Raw genomic sequence first — 17,484 nt, 5'->3', positions numbered from 1 at the left:
GTACTTTAATACAAAGTGATAGCTGGGAGTGGTGACTCACATTTATAATGCCTGCTAGGGGGAGGCTGAGGCTGAGGCTGATGGATTGTTTGAGCTTGGAAGTTCTAAACTGCACTGGGCTAAAGCCAATCAGGTAATGAGCTAAGTCTAGCAGATCCTGATAATTTGGGGACTATCAAACTGATTAAGGAGGAGCAAGCTGGATCAAGTCAGAAATAGAGTAGGTCACAAAGCTTCCATACTAAACAGCAATGAGATTATTGCACTTCCAACCTTGGAGAAAAAAGAAGGAAGGAAAAGGAATGTAAGAAGGAAGGAAGGAAAGGAGGAAGGAGGAGAAGAAAAAGAAAGGGAAGGGAAGGGAAGGAAAAGCAAAGAAAAAATATCAGTTGATAAACTTCTGAAACCTCCATGTATAATTAGTGTGTTCTTTGGCTGGCTCTTTTGTTCAATTAAACAAATATTTATCTATTCTGTACTGTGTACAAAAGGTTATGCCAGTTACTGAGATACAAGTTTAGATAAGCCAGTCATTTCCTTATGGAGCTTACAAGTCTGCATTTGTCATTTTCCAAAATTGTTTAATGAGAATGAACGATATTCTGAATTACATGTTTCTTTGTTCTTTACAGAATATCTACCATAGTATACTTCCTTGCATGTAGAAGGTGCTTCATACATATTTGTTAATGAATAAATGAATGTAAATTCCATCAAGTTATGCCTCTAGTAAGGTCTCTTTATACAAAGACCAAGACAAGGGAAATTTTGAAATAATTAGGGCTTTCTTTAGTGATGAAATCATTAGAATGATAGTAGAAAAGCATAAGACTTTTTAAATTTCTGAAAATGATGGTAACAATAATTTAATGCTTTCATGTGGTGATTCTTGTTCTTCTCTAAAATATATAATAAATATGGAAGCGAGAGCAGGTTTCGCTGGGGAGGTTTTCTGGGGGCAGCCTTAGTATCAGTTCAGATCAATAATTACCCCAAATGCAGCCAGCTGGTAAAAATACAAATGTTTATTTCTCCTTCCAAGTCTTGTCTCTTTCCTTGGGCCTGATAGCTAGATTCTTAGAGGCCTATCTCTCTGCTTAGTAACAAGAGCTCCCTCCAAATGTCTCCAAATCCAAAGGTTTGTCCTTCAGCCCAGCCAGCCAAGTGGAAAATGGAATAGATCTCTCTTGCCTCGGAGAGAGGGCTTCTGGCATAATTCTGCTGAAATCTCGACTTGTAGTTTCTTCCTCTGAAAACTCTTCTGACTGGCCCCTTTGAAGCTCTATTTATTTGAGAGAGAGGAATTGTGGGATGTGAGAGAGAGGGATTATGGGTTTCTCCCATAGTGCTCTCTGGCCCTAAGAGCTTCAAGGGAGGTGTGAATTCACAAAGTTACAAAGTTTATTTTGTGACTCTCCCATATTTGTGAACTCTAATGAGTAAAGGTGTGAACACAAGCATTGTATCAATTAATTCTACTTAGTACCTTGTTTCATGTTCTGACCCAAAACATCTTCTTGTAAGATCAGATCAATAATCTATCAACTCTAATGAGTTAGCAGTTTGTAAAGATTCCAACACTTTCACATGTCATCTAATCTTCATACAGAAAATACTTCTAAACCATTGCCTGTGACTGTGTATAATATTCTCCTGGTTCTGCTCATTTCACTCAGCAGCAGTTCATGTAAGCCTTTTCTGGTTTTTCTAAATCCACCTGCTCAACATTTCTTATAGAACAATAAAATTTCATTTCAGCCATTCTCCAATTGATAAGCATTCAATTTCCAGTTTCTTGCCACTATAGAAAGAGCAACTACAAACATTTTTTGCACTTGTGGTCTTTTTCCCTCTTGTATGATCTCTTTTGATATATAGAACCAGTAGTGATACTGCTGCATCAAAGTGTATATACAATGTTATAGCCCTTTGGGCATAGTTCTAAATTGTTCTCCAGAATGGTTGGATTATTTCACAACTTCACCAACAATGCATGTGTCCCAGTTTCCTCACATCTCCTATGGTATTTATCATGATCTTTTCCTGTAATATTAACTAATCTGATATTATCTGGCATTTTCAAAAAACTTCATTCACAGGGATGGAGCCAAGATGGCAAAGAGCACACACAACCTTCTGTGACCTCCTCTAATCTTCTTTCAAACCAACAGCAGATTAAGCCTCTAAACTGACTTTGCAGTCAAAGAACTCAAAAATATTCGGAGTACAACACATTTCCAGAAGAATATACCTTGGAAGAATTTCAGAATAGGTCAAATGGGTAGTGGGAAAGTCTATTGAGCCCAGACTGCAACACAGGGAGACTGTGGCAAGGACCTGGGGCAGGGAGTCAGAGAGTTGCAGCTTCCACACACCTGAGAATCTTCTGTGAGCCTCTTAGGCTACTCTGTCCTGGTTGCAAGCAGGTGGTTTGGCAGATATGCTACAAAAGGCAAATTGTAAAGCACTGAGGCCCAGAAGAATGCCAAACGTAGCCATGATTACCCCAGCACTGGAATTCAATCAGCAAAACTGCCCCAGGGCAAATTAAATCAGGTGTCACTTCTTTGCATTGAACAGATCTCAAACCTTTAAAAAAAAATGAGTAAAAAAATCAAAAAGAACTCTCACCATAGACAAGTTTTTGGGAGAGAGAGAATAGACCTCAAATCCTGAAGTTCCTAAAAGCAAAGCTACTCCATATGAAGCCCCAAAGGGAGATATGAGCTGGTCCCCATTTCACAAGGATTTCTTGAAAGATTGCATAAGAGTTAGAAGAAAAATGGGTAAATGAAATGAAATCATTGCAAGAAGGAATGGGAAAAGCATATAATGCCCTCCAAAATAGATATGAAAAAGACACCAATTCACTGAAAAAAAAATTTGTGAAATGGAAAAAAAATGCAATGGACAAAACAATTCAATTGGCCAATTATAAAAGGAGCTAAAAAAGATAACTGAAGAAAATAATATGCTAAAAATTAGAATTGAACAAATGGAAGTGAATGACTCAATAAGACTTCAAGAATCAATCAAACAAAAACAAAAAAAATGAAAAAATAGAAGAAAATATGAAATACCTCCTAGGAAAAACAACTAACCTGGAAAATAGATCTAGGAGAGACAATCTAAGGATTTTTGGACTGCCTGAAAACCATGATGGAAAAAAAGAAGCTAGACATTATCTTATAGGAAATCATAAAGGAAAACTTCCCTAATATCTTAGTATCAGGAGTAAAATAGCCATTGAAAGAATTCACAGGTCACTTCCTGAAAGAGACCCCAAAATTAAATCCTCAAGAAATATTGTGGCTAAATTTCAGAACTATCACACCAAGGAAAAGATATTGCAAGCAGCCAGAAAGAAAAAAATTTAAATTCCGAGGAGCCACAATTAAGATTACCCACTTTCCACCTTAAAGGATTGAAGGGGTTGGAATTTGATATTTTGAAAGGCAAAGGAACTTGGATTGCAGCCAAGAATAAGCTATCCAGCTAAAATGAGCATTATCTTGCAGGGAAGAAGATGGAAATTCAATGATATAGATGAATTTCACCCATTTCTAATGAAAAGACCAGAAATGAGCAAAAAAATCTGATCTCCAAACACAGAACTCAAGAGAAAGATAAAAAGGTAAAAAGGAAAGAACTCTTGAGAACTATATTTCTGTTATGGGTATATTTAGAGAGTGTGAGCATAATTTGATTTTATTATGATAATATGAAAAAGAAACTAGAGGTAGAAAGGGGATCATACTGGAAAAAGAGGAAAAAGAAGGTAAATTAAAAGGGAAATCCCTTGCCACAAAGAGGCAAAGAAGACCTATTATAAATGAGGAAAGAAAGGAGGAGGATAAACATTGTATAAATCTTACTTTCATCAGATTTGGCTCAAAGAGAGAATATCAGACATATTTAGTTTCATAAAGAAACTTGTCTTACCTTATATGGGAGGGGAAAGTGAAAAAGAAAGGGAAAGACTAATAGAAGGGAAAACAGAAGTATTAGGGGAAAGGTGTAAAAAGGGGGGAGGGACTCTAAAGGGGAAGGGCTGGTTGAGGGAGCTAGTCATCAAAAGCAAAATACTGGGGAGGAGGAAAAAAGAGATAGGAAAGAGAAAAGCATAACTTAGGGTAAATAAGATGCCAGGAAATACAGAATTAGTTATTTTTAACTGAGAATGTGAATGGGATGAACTCTCCCATAAAATGGAAGAATTCTCCCATAAAACAGAAGCAGATAGCAGATTGGATTAAAAGCCAGAATTCTACAATATGTTGTTTATTTTTTTGTGCATATATATATTTATTATTATTTTTAATAGCTTTTTATTTAGAAGTTATATGCATGGATAATTTTATAGCATACAATATGTTGTTTAAAGGAAACACATTTAAAGCATAGTGATACATACAGAGTGAAGGTAAAGGGCTGGAGCAGAATCTACTATGCTTCAGGTGAAGTAAAAAAATCAGGGATTGCAATCCTGATCTCAGATCAAGTAAAAGCAAAGAGAGATCTAATTAAAAGAGATAAGGGAAGAAACAATATTTTACTAAAGTGTACCATAGATAATAAAGCAATATCAATACTAAGCATATATGCACCAAGTGGTATAGCATCCAAATTCCTAGAGGAGACTTAAGAGAGATGCAAGAAGAAATAGACAGCAAAACTATAGTAGTTGGGATCTCAACCTTGTTCTCTTAGAACTAGATAAATCAAATCACAAAATAAATAAGAAAGAAGTTAAGGAGGTAAACAAATGTTAGAAAAGTTAGGTATTATAGATCTTTGGAGAAAATTGAATGGAGACAGAAAGGAACTTACTTTTTTCTTAGCAGTTCATGGGAGTTATACAAAAACTGACTATATGTTAGGGCATAAAGCTCTCAAAATCAAATGCAGAAAGGCAGAATAGTAAATTCATTTTTTTCAGATCATGATGCAATAAAAATCACATGCAATATAAGGCCAGGAAGAAAGAGACCAAAAATTAATTGGAAATTAAATAATCTAACCCTAAAGAATGAATGGGTGAAACAACAAATCATAGATACAATCAATTATTGTATCCAAGAGAATGACAATAATGAGACAACATACCAAAATTTGTGGGATGTAGCCAAAGTGGTAATAAGGGGAAACTTTAAATTTTTAGATGCTTACTTGCATAAAATAGAGAAAGAGAAGATCAGTGAATTGGGCTTACAAATAAAAAAGCTAGAAAAAGAACAAATTAAAACCCCCCAATTAAATACCAAATTTAAAATTCTAAAAATAAAAGGGGAGATTAATAAAATTGAAAATAAGAAAAATACTGAATTAATAAATAAAACTAAGAGTTGGTTTTATGAAAAAAATCAAAAAAAAATAAACTTTAGTTAATTTGATTAGAAAAAGAAAATAAGAAAATCAAATTGTTAGTTTCAAAATGAAAAGGGACAACTTTCTGCCAAATACAAGGGAAATAAGAACAGTAATTAGGAGTTATTTTGTCCAACTATATGCCAATAAATTTGATAATCTAAATAAAACGTAGGAATAGATTTACCCAGGTTAACAGAAGAGGAAATAAAGTATTTAAATAGTCTCATTTTTTTTTAAAGAAATAGAACAAGCTATTAATGAACTCCCTAAGAAAAAACCTCCAGGGCCAGATGGGTTTACATGTGAATTCTACCAAACATTCAAAGAACAATTAATTCCAGTACTATATAAATTATTTGAAAAAATAAGGAAAGAAGAAGTCCTACCAAATTCCTTTTGTGATACAGATATGATGCTGATAGCCAAACCAGTTAGGGTAAAAACAGAGAAAGAAAATTATAGACCAATTTCCTTAACAAATATTGATGCAAAAATCTTAAATAAAATATTAGCAATGAGATTACAGAAAGTCATCCCCAGGATAATACACTATGACCAAATATCAGGAATGCAGGGCTGGAACAATTATTAGGAAAACTATTAGCATAATCAACTATATCAGTAGCCAAACTAAGAAAAATCATATGATTATCTCAATAGATGCATAAAAAGCATTTGATAAAATCCGACACCCATTCCTATTAAAGACCCTAGAGAGTATAGGAATAAATGGAATTTTCCTTAAAATGATCAGTAGCATGTATTTAAAACCATCAGCAAGCATCATATGTAATGAGGACAAACTAAAACCATTCTCAATAAGATCAGAAGTAAAACAAGGCTGCCCACTATCACTATTACTATTCAATATTATATTAGAAATGTTAGCTTTGGCAATAAGAGAAGAAAAAGAGATTAAAGGAATTAGAGCAGGTAATGAGGAAACCAAATTATCACTCCTTGCAGATGATATGATGGTATACTTAGATAACCCTAGAGAATCAACTAAAAAACTATTAGAAACAATTCCCAACTTTAGCAAAGTTGCAGCATATACAATAAATCCACATAAATCATCAACATTTTTATATATTACCAACAAAGTCCAGCAGTAAGAGATATCAAAAGAAATTCCATTCAAAATAACTGTTGATACTATAAAATATTTGGGAATCTGTCTGCCAAGGGAAAGTCAGGAATTATATGAACACAACTACAAAACACTTTCCACACAAATACAGTCAGATCTAATCAGTTGGAAAAATATCAAGTGCTCATGGGTAGGTTGAGTGAATATAATAAAAATGACAATACTACCTAAATTAATCTACTTATTTAGTGCCATATTAATCAAACTCCCAAGAAATTATTTTACAACTCTAGAAAAAATTAGTAACGAAGTTTATATGAAAGAACAAAAGGTCAAGAATTTCAAGGGGATTGATGGAAAAAAATTGTTAATAAAGGTGGCCTAGCTATGCCAGACTTAAAACTGTATTATAAAGCAGTAGTCATCAAAACCATTTGGTATTAGCTAAGAAACAGAGTAGTCGATCAGTGGAATAGGTTAGGATCACAGGACAAAATGGTCAATAACTATAGCAATCTAGTATTTGACAAACCCAAAGAACCTAGCTATTTGACAAAAGCTGCTGGGGAAATTGGAAACTAGTATGGAAGAAATCAGGGCTCGATCCACAACTAACATCACATACCAGGATAAGATCTAAATAGGTTCATGATTTAGACAAAGTGATATTATAAGCAAATTTGAAGAATATAGGATAGTTTACCTCTCAGATCTGTGAAGAAGGAAGGAATTTGTGTCCAAAGAACTAGAGATCATGATTGAATACCAGATAGAGAATTTTGATTATTTTAAGTTAAAAAGGTTTTGTACAAACAAAACAAAAAAGGCAGACAAGATCAAAAGGGAAGCAATAAATTGGGAAATCATTTTTACATTTAAGGGTTCTGATAAAGACCTCATTTCTAAAATATATGGAGAATTGATTCAAATTTATAAGAATTCAAGACATTCTCCAATTAATAAATGGTCAAAGGATATGAACAAACAATTTTCAGATGAAGAAGTTAAAACCATTTCTAATCATATTAGAAGATGCTCTAAATCACTGTTGATCAGAGAAATGCAAATTAAGATAACTCTGAGATACCATTACATCCCTCTCCTATCAGCTAACATGACAGTAAAAGAATATGACAAATGTTGGAGGGGATGTGGGAAATCTACAACACTAGTACATTACTGGTGGAATTGTAAATGGATCCAACCATTCTGGAGAGCAGTTTGGAACTATGCTCAAAAAGTTATTGAACTGTGCATCCTTTGACTCAGGAGTGTTTCTATTGGGCTTATATCCCAAAGAGATCTTAAAAAAGGGAAAGGGACCCACATGTGCAAAAATGTTTGTGGCAGGTCTCTGTGTAGTGGCAAGAAACTGGAAACTGAGTAGATGCCCATCAGTTGGAGAATGGCTGAAAAGTTATGGTATATGAATGTTATGGAACATTATTGTTCTATAAGAAACAATCAGCAAGAGAATTTCAGAGAGGCCTGGAGAGAATGACATGAAACTAAGCTAAGTGAAATGAGCAGAACCAGGAGATCATCGTACACGGTAACAACAATATTATACAATGATCAATTCTGATGACTTTTTCCAACAATGAGATGATTGAGGCCAGTTCCAATGATCTTGTGATGAAGAGAGCCATCTACACTCAGAGAGAGGACTGTGGGAACTGAATGTAGATCACAACATAACATTCTCTCTCATCAAGAAATAAACAAACAAACAAAATAAATAAAAACCTTATTCACCCTATCAAATAAGACCTCATTTCTTACTTCACTGAGGAAATTAGAAAATTAAGGCTATTCATCTAACCCCCATGCAGAAAATACTTCTAAACCATTGCCTGTGACAGATGCATAAACCAACTTGTTCGGTGTCAATATTTAACAGAAGTCATCATCAATTAGTCAATTAATATCTTAGTACCTCAAGAAAGATGATATAAAAACTGAAGGAATGGAGAATAAAACCTGCTTTCTCCCTTCCCAGGGAAGGGCATAAATACAAATTAAATAGATTAGTCAATATATGTGAACTATGAAGAGACACAATGTCCAAGCAAAAACTTGGGTTCTAGTTCTGACTCTTCTACCAAATATGACTCCTTTTGAGTCCCTTTACTTCTTATCTCATCTCAAAATACATTGACATCATCACTGTCCCCTGCTTCCTCCTTTTCTCTAGACCCTGATAAAGAGAACTTTTCTTGCCAAGGTGAATTCCTTTATAAGTGCTCTTGATCCTGTCCTCTCCTTTCTTCTTCAGAATCTTTCCCTTTCTCTCTCTCTTTTAAAGTCTTTCCCCCACTATATATACTAGTTCCTTCTCTGTTTCTCAATTATGCCCAAGTCTTTCTTATCTTTAAAAAAATCTTCACTAAACCCTACCATTCCTTCAACATATTGTTCTACATCCTTCCTCCTTTCCTCAGTCAAACTCCCAGACAAAAGCTTTTACTCTTATTATACTCCTTTTTTGCACTCCTTTGCACTCCTCCTTTGTAATCTAGCTTCCAATTTCATCATTCCAATGAAACTATTTTCTTCAAATAGCCAATAATCTAATTATCAAATTTGACAGAATATCTAAGATTCTTAGGCTTCATCTTTTTTAATCTTTCTGCTACATTTGATGTTTTGATCACTCTCTTCTCCTAGATACTATTTCCTCTCTAGGTTTTCATTATATCTCTGATTCTTCTACTACCTGTTTAGTTGATCCTTCTTAATTTCCTTTGCTATTGTATTCCTAAATGTGAGTTCCCTAAAACTCTATCCTGGGCTCTCATTTCTCTAGATATTCTTTCTTGATGATTTCATCAGCACCAATGGGAGTTAATTTTTATTTTGATGCAAATAATTCATGGTTTTATTGCAGTCAGTCTTTTCCTGAGACCCAGTGACATATCATCAATCACCTATTGATATTTCAAAACTGATATTATAGAGATTTCTCAAAATTCAACATATTCAAGAAAGACTTTATTAACTTTCCCACTAAATCTATCCCTCTTCCAAGCTTCCTTATTTTTGTAAAATGTACCAGCATTCTTCTAGTTTTCCAAGTTTATAACTTTACTATTATTATTGACTCTTCACTCTCCTTCCCTCTGTATATCTAATCGGTTGCCATATCTTGTCATTTAAAGTTGTCAAGACAGCAAGCATTTATTATGTACTGACTATTCGCCAGACATTATTCTAATTACTGAAAATATAAATTAAAATTAAAAAAAGAATTCCTGCTCTCAAGGCTTGCATTATAAAGGGAAGACAGCACATGAGCGATTTTGTACAAATAAGATATATGTAAGGTAAAATGCATATAATTTCAAAGAGAAGGCACTAAGAATACTGTAAAAGACCTTTCACAAAAGTTGGGACTTTAGTTAGTTGAAAGACTGCAGGGAAACAGAAGGCAGAGGTGGAGAGGCAGAGAGTTATAGATATGAGGACAGTCAGTAAAAACATTAAGAGTTGGGAGATGATATGTTTTGTAACAGGTGGCTAGTATTGCCCAATCTTTGAATACATGGTGGGAGAGGGAGTGGAGTGTAGTATGGTGTAAGAAATCTGGAAGGGTAGAAAAGGTCCAAGTTATGAAGGGCTCTAAAAGTGGAACAGAGAAATTTGGATTTGATCTAATAGGTAGCAGGGAGCCACTGGAGTAGACAAATGGAGCAGTAATGTGGTCACACTTGTACATTAGGAAGATTTAATAACTGAGTTGAAAATGGATTATAGTGTGGAGAGACTTGAGGCAGGGACACCAAACAGTAGTCTATTGCAATAGTTCAGGTCTGAGGTGAGGTGAGGGTCAAAAGAAAGAAGTTTGAAGATAGAAACCATAGGACTTGGCAACTGATTGTATATAGAGAAAGTGAAAGGAAAAGGTGAGGAATCAAGAAGATACTTAAGTTACATGCCTGAGTGACTAGAAGGATGATGCTATCCTTGACATTAAATAGAGAAGTCTGGAGGAGAAGAGTGTGGATAATGAATTCCATTTCAAACATGTTAAGTTTAAGAGAGCTATAAGAAATCTAGCTTAAGATGTCCAGTAGGTAGATGGAATTGCAATATGGTGATCAGGACAGAGATTAAGGCTGGGCAAATCTAACAGTTATCTGTTTAGGAATGATAACTGAATCATAGAGAGCTGATAAGATCATCGCACAAAATAGTATATAAGAAGAAGAGAAGATAAGGATAGAGCTTTGGAAACACCAAGTTAGCAGTTAGCAGAGGTGATCAGGATGAAGATCCAGCCAAGGAAACTGATATGGAGCAATTAGAGAAGTAGGAGGAGAACCTGGAGAGAGTAGTCACGCACTAAAAAGAGAGTATCAAGGAGAAGGAGTGATTGTCACTGTCAAAGACTGTGAAGAGGTCAAGAAAGATGAGGGTAGAGGGCTGCAGATAGTGGGGAAACTCTGGAAAAGGTATAAGACCCTTCAGCCCAGAGGAAACCTGCTGACAATGTCTGGTTTGGCTCCCCATCTCCCTTTGGTGCCCACCTCCCTTTCTGAGAAGTCAGGGAGGGCGTGACCACCTGTGTTCTACTTGAAGCAAGGGATACTTACATCAGGGTCCTTATAGTTAGCACTTACTCAGTGTGATTGATGATATAATGGTTCTCTAGTTTGCACATACTTAGTGTGCTGTAATGATGTAATCATACTGAGATATTTAAGGGCTGAGAGGACTGGAAATGATAACACAGACACTCCATCCTTGACCAACCTTGTGGCTCTCCTGTCTACTTCACTCCTCCATTAAGATCAAGGCTGGTCCCGAGATCCTCCAGAAAGTTAGTCTGGTCATTACATTTTGGCACCTGAACAGGGACCTCCAGAAGGACACTACAAATGAGGACTGAGAAAATATTAGATTTGTCAACTAAAAGACCATTAGGAACTTTGTGGGGGAATTTCAATTGAATGAGTTTGGAAGCCAGGTTGTAGAAAGATTTAAAAAAAAAAAAAAAAGAAAGATGAAGGAAGTGGAACTTGTATTTGATGACAAGATCAAAGGATATAATTATCTCTGTGTGTAGCTGAGGTAGGGTAGTAATTGATTTCTGCTTGTATTTACCTATGGTAAATGGTCTTCTTAAAGAATTTAGTAACAAAAGAAAGAAAAGATGTGGAACCATAGCTATCAGGAATGGATGAATCAAGTGAGGGATTTTGAAGGACGGAGAAGACATGGGCGTGCTTGTAGACAGTGAAGAAGCAGCCACTAGATGGGGACAAATAGAAAATAAGTGAGAAAATGGGGATGATAGGAAAATCAGCAGAAAAATAAGATGGAATGGGTTCATTTTGATATGTTGGGATGGTTTTCATCTCGACAAGGAAAAAAGAGCTGATAGTGAAAGAAGGCATCTGAGTGATGAAAGATGAAGACAGGATGGTTTCAGCAAATGGCATTAACTTTAGGATACATTATGAGGCAAGATTCTCACTGATAAGAGAGGGGCAGGAATAACCATAGGAGGTTTGAGGAATGATCTGGAAATTCACCTGAGGAAAAGATTTTGAAAAGCTGCTGTGATAGGTAGTGCATTAGTGAGGTGCAAGAGGATTGCCTTATAGCAGCAAGGACTCAACTGAGATTACATAACATACATTTGGATTGGAGCTAGTCAATATGGTTTTAAGATTTTCTTCAGCTTTGTTCAGCCCCATTTAAGTAAAAGTAAAGGCAGTCCATGCTTGAGGCTTGCTAAGGCAAGATCTTCGATAGGAAAAGGGACAAGGGACTCAAGAGAATAAGACAATTTAGAATTGAATTGATTCAACAACCAGTCAAAAAAAAAAAAAAAAGATGGGAGAAGATGCACAGGAGTGATGAGTAGGGAAAGAACTGAGGAGCAGAGGGATTGGATATCAGGAAGAAGATGAAGAGCAGAGTGTGGAGTTGCAAGACAAAGGAAAAGACAGAATAACAGATTGGAATTAGATAAAAGAATTTCAGAGTTTATGAACATGGAAGTGGAACTTGTGATTGATAACAAGATCAAAGGATATAATTATCTCTTTGTGTAGCTGAGATAGGGTAGAAGAGTAGTTGATTTCTGCTTGCATACTATCTCTTTCATCAGACTCCTCTCTACTATAGCCATCATATTCCCTACCTCACATTTGGACAATTACAAGAATTTCCTAATTGGTCTCCCAGCTTTAAAACTTTCCTCTCCAATCCATCCTTCACAAAGCTACCAAAATAATTTTTCTTCAGCACAATCCTGAAAATAGCATTCCATTCTCCATAAATTTCAGTGGTTTTCTCTTGCCTGTAAGATGAATATTATCTCCTTTGGCTTTAAAACATTTTGAGCAATTGAGAGCAATTTAAATCAATTAAAGCAATTGAACCCAAACTTTCCATTCTCATTATACATTACTCCCCTTCTCTGTAGTCTATTGTCTAGCCAAACTGAACTTCTCTGTATTCCTAACAGATAATATTCTATCCCCAGTTTCCCTTTTTTCATTAGCTATAACTAATTTTTGGAAGACACTTTCTTTTCATTGAACCTCCCACTTCTTTCAAGACACAAATCAAGCACAATTTTTCACCCTAAATGCTGATAGACTTTTGCTCTATCTTATTTTTAACTATTTTGCATTTATTTTATAATAAATCTGCCAACCTTCATTCTATAATGATAATATCTATGAAGATATTGTTCAACCAACATACAAGATATTTGAATGAGAGAAAGATAGAAAAGGGGTGCAAAAATTCTTGAACTTTGTTAATATCACAAAAAGGCGACTAAGAAAACATCTACTGATTTGTATGACTACTCTCCCATTAATATGAAATCTTTATGAGTATAATCTATATGTGAATTGAGGTCATCCTGGGTAAGGGAATCCATAAAAGACAAGTAGGCTTTTGAAAGTAATATTCAACAGTGGCCCACATTTTCACCACTGATTATCAGTTCTATCATTAATATTCTTCTGTGACTCCTTGATTCTATTATTTCCCTCTTTCCCCCTTTATAATTAGATGGAAAACAATTGGCAAGTTAAACTTTGTTTCTTAATGTTTATATATAACTTAATGTATATATATATATATAGTAAATATGCAGGTACATTCTACAATTGAAATAAGACAGAAGGACAAGGCAATTGGTGGAGTCCTTAGCATATACTGTTGGATTCCAAATCTTCCACACAGACTTTGAATGTAAAAAGAGAAGAGAAATGACAACAGATATGTAAAGCTCTCTGCCACTGAACTCAGAAGCCAGCAAGACCTAATCCTTTCACCCTTCTCAGTGAAGATGGGGCTTCACAGATGATGATGATGATGATGATGATGATGATGATTTTGCTAACAAGTACATAGTAAGGCACTTTATATAAATTATCATATTTGATCTGCAGAACAGTCCTGTGAAGTAGGTACTATTATTATTATTCCCATTTTACAAATAAACTGAGGTTAAGATACCTGCCCAGAGTCGTATATTTCCTAGGTGTAGGAAACAAAATTCAAACTGAGATCTTTCTGATTCTGATTATAGTTTTCTAGCCCTGACTGAAATTCTTGGTGAGCACTATGAACTTTCAAGAAGTGAAAGAGACAAGCAGAGGAGAGATCCAATGCAATAGAAGCTCTTTCTGGAACTTGAGAAGGGCTGAGAGTAACTAGCCCTTCGGCCAGTCAGTAAACAAGTATTTAGTAAATGCTTACTCCATGCCAGCCATTGTACTAAGTACTGGGATTACAGAGAAAGGCACCATTGACCCTGTTCTCAAAAAGCTCATATTCTAATGGAGGGAAGGGGGATGGTCTCTCAGGCTAATAGCCTAAACTCTGCCCACAGAAAGAATGTAAAGGACTTTTCAGATTTCACATCTCCATGCCTATTATAAATATGAATTATTGTTTTGTTACACCCTGGGCTGCAAATGGAAGATGAGATATTGACCCCTATAATTCTGTGACTTGGATATTGGCTGAGAAGACTCTGGCTGGGGTAGAATTGGGGATACAGAAAGTCACCAACTCTTTACAGGGATGAACCAGGAATTGAATGGAATGTCAGAATTATATTGATGCTAATAATGCATTTATCTTTTATTACCATTTTACTAAATCCAATTAAACTAAGTACTAAAATAATGATTCTTTGCACAGATGGATGGCTGTGATGGAGAAAGTCTAAGCAAGTAAGAGTACAAGTTGATTTGATTGAAGGTCACAACACACACACACACACACACACACACACACACACACACACACCCTAAATGAACATCAGAACTCAGCATTGGAGACACAATTTAGGGGATGAAGCAGTGGATTAGATCCTCAAGATCTTGATTGAGAGATGGAGGCCCCAAATACAGCATTCCCTTTTGGTTTTATATATGTATATATGCATATACATATGTATCAGAGACCTAAGTAATCAAGCAACCCAATACATAATTTTGCAGCTAGCGCCAGTCTAAAAATGCTTTTTTCTAAACTATAGAAATATCACTCATGTTTCAGAAGAGTTTTAGCTGACAAATAGAGTTTATACATTGAATTTATAGTATTGTCAGCTTCTCTAAGTAAATCCAAATAAGAGTATTTGCTCAAGCAATGAACTTCCCAAGTCATAGAAGTCCTGCTCTTTTTAAAAAGCAGTTTGTGCTATTGATCTACACCACTATAATGCAAAGAACTGTCAGTAAGAGAAATAACTATTAAATATCTATTGCCTTCAACAGGAATAAATTGCTAGTTAACAGAAAACAAGTTAACTGAGTTTTGACTTTTTATTATATCTAGAGTGATATATTAATAGCATAAAATATAATATAAAACAACCTCAGTTATTGGTAGTATAAAAATTAATCCCATTTAAACTGAATATAAAGAGTCAAAGATACTCAGCTTTAATGGTTCCATATTCCCTTGTAAATGTTTAAATATTTTCACAGTTTATCATTATTTGAGAGAAGTCCACAACTCAAGTACCACCATTCTTTTCAAATGTACCTGTTTTTTTTTTTAAAGTCTTCTTTTACTTTTCCCACCAAATTGAAAAAAAAATAAATTATGAACACTGAAAAAGTCTAAATCTCAAATAGTTTATTAAATATTAAGGAAACTTCTAAGTTTGAAGGCTTTGATGCCTAAGACAAACATCTTTAGTAGTAGTATTAGCAGAGGGCAGTTCGCATTCATGACATTCAATATCTGAAGTATGAAAGTCAATTATATTTAGATGTCTCTCTTCTCTATAAAAAGCCTGGAATCAAAAAGACTAACAGCTTCCAAATGTAAACAAGGTGCCTCCTTCTTCATTAGGCTTTAGGAAATTCTTAGTAATAAATGAATGTTTAAGTCCCTGAGTGAAGGTCACATTTTCATTTTCATCACACTAAAATTGAGATTACTCAAGATCATAAGGAGCAGGGCAACCCATCATGCTTATCCACACCGGATACCAACGAAAGAACTTCTTAATAACTAATAAAATAAATAAAACAAACTATATGCTTTCAGAGATGTACAAGATCAGGAATGCTGAATTTAAGGCGCTAACATTTACCTCTAGATTGTGATTGTAACAATATTCATAACAATAGGAGTAAGTCACTTATTCGGTTCTTGATCATACACAAAACATGTCACTTCAAGGTAGGTCATACACATATTATAGAAGAAGAAACCGAGACTAGAAAAGATCAATTGACTTGCCCAAGATCACATTGCTATTGTATCTGAGCCAAAACTCCTCAGGTTTTCGCTTCAAGACCATTGTTTTTTTCCATAATATCACAATATCTTGAATCGCCAGAGGCTGCACGTATTTACAATGTATACAATATGAAGACGTGGTGTTTGGGGTGTGTTTTAGTTGGCCTGTCAGATTTGGGGGTTAACTATCTGTGCTCTATTTGAGGAACTGGTTTTTTGTGTTTTCGGATTGAGAGAACTAGATCTACTCATAAACATCTTCAACTCTTAACCTTTCCCTCAACAAGACACTGTACAAATAAAAACAACAAACAAAAATCCTGGGAGAACCCAAAGGCTCCACACGCAGCCTGCGGACGTCACCGAGCTCTGCTTGCCGATTGCAAGCACCCTGACCTCAGGAACCTGGACGTCCTTCACTCGCTGAGGGCAAAACACCGCACTGACTTTTAGCGAGCGGGCACAAATACACACAGGCAACGAACCCCACCGTTATTCCCCGCTCCCTCTTTCCCCCACTTGTGTTTGCCCAGCTTGGGAAGTAGAGGCAAAAAAGGCTGGTTTTAATCAGGCTCATTTCTCCCAGTCACTGCCCCCTCCTCCTTCCACCACCATTACGAGGAAGCTGCGATTATCCTAAGCCTTTGGAGTAAAGGAAGGCATGAATATATCTTTTAAACATACGGCGGACCTTTGGTCTGCTTAACCAAATAACAAACGGCCGGGACCAAGATGTCCAGGGGAGGGGCAAGGGTGTGTCAGATAACAGCTTGGAATAGGAGGCCCAGTCCCGCCCACCCATCCCGGCTGGCTGGCTGCGTGCACTCCTCCGGTGCAGCCCCCTCCCCTGGCTCGGCTCTGCCGGCTGGTTCTTCCTTCTCATTTCTCCTCCTCTCCCCTCCCGATCCGGCTCTGCAATCTCCTCCCCGCCCCCCGCCCCCGGTCCCCTACCCCGGACTGCCACCATTTTCCTGCCCTACCTGCTGACGAGTGGATCTTCGATTTCCTCCGCAGAGACATCTTCAGAGCTTTGTCCAGGCCCGAAGTGTTCGGCATCTTGCTCTCGAACAGGATCGGCCGGCGGCCCGGATGGCATGCAGGGGCTGGAGGAGGAAAACGGCCGCGGCGCTTGCTGCGGCTGCTGCTGCTGCTGCTGCGGGGGCTGCGGCTGACACTGAAGGGTCGGACTCCTGGCCATGGGCTTGCGCCGGGGCTGGCTGGGCTGCTGCAGCTCCCAATGCAGCTCCTGCGGCCGCCCGCCCCGCTGCGGCTACTGCGGACTCGGCTGGCCTCTG

The 17,484-nt window shown here is 36.5% G+C and overlaps 1 protein-coding gene across 2 annotated transcripts in view; it reads right to left on the bottom strand.

Moving 5' to 3' along the window:
• The window catches only part of ATP8A2 (ATPase phospholipid transporting 8A2), a 769,397-nt gene extending 752,138 nt beyond the window's left edge, over positions 1-17,259 (bottom strand). For both annotated transcript variants that reach the window (XM_051986556.1, XM_051986559.1), the window contains exon 1: positions 17,170-17,259. In XM_051986556.1, coding sequence (XP_051842516.1) covers positions 17,170-17,245 — 76 coding nt within the window. In that variant the 5' untranslated portion in view covers positions 17,246-17,259. The remainder of the gene's footprint in view (positions 1-17,169) is intronic.
• Positions 17,260-17,484: the final 225 nt, after the last annotated feature.

This window comes from Antechinus flavipes, chromosome 3, assembly GCF_016432865.1.
Source record: "Antechinus flavipes isolate AdamAnt ecotype Samford, QLD, Australia chromosome 3, AdamAnt_v2, whole genome shotgun sequence".
In the NCBI taxonomy this organism is placed as follows: domain Eukaryota; kingdom Metazoa; phylum Chordata; class Mammalia; order Dasyuromorphia; family Dasyuridae; genus Antechinus; species Antechinus flavipes.
This window is presented reverse-complemented; position numbering and strand designations above follow the sequence as displayed.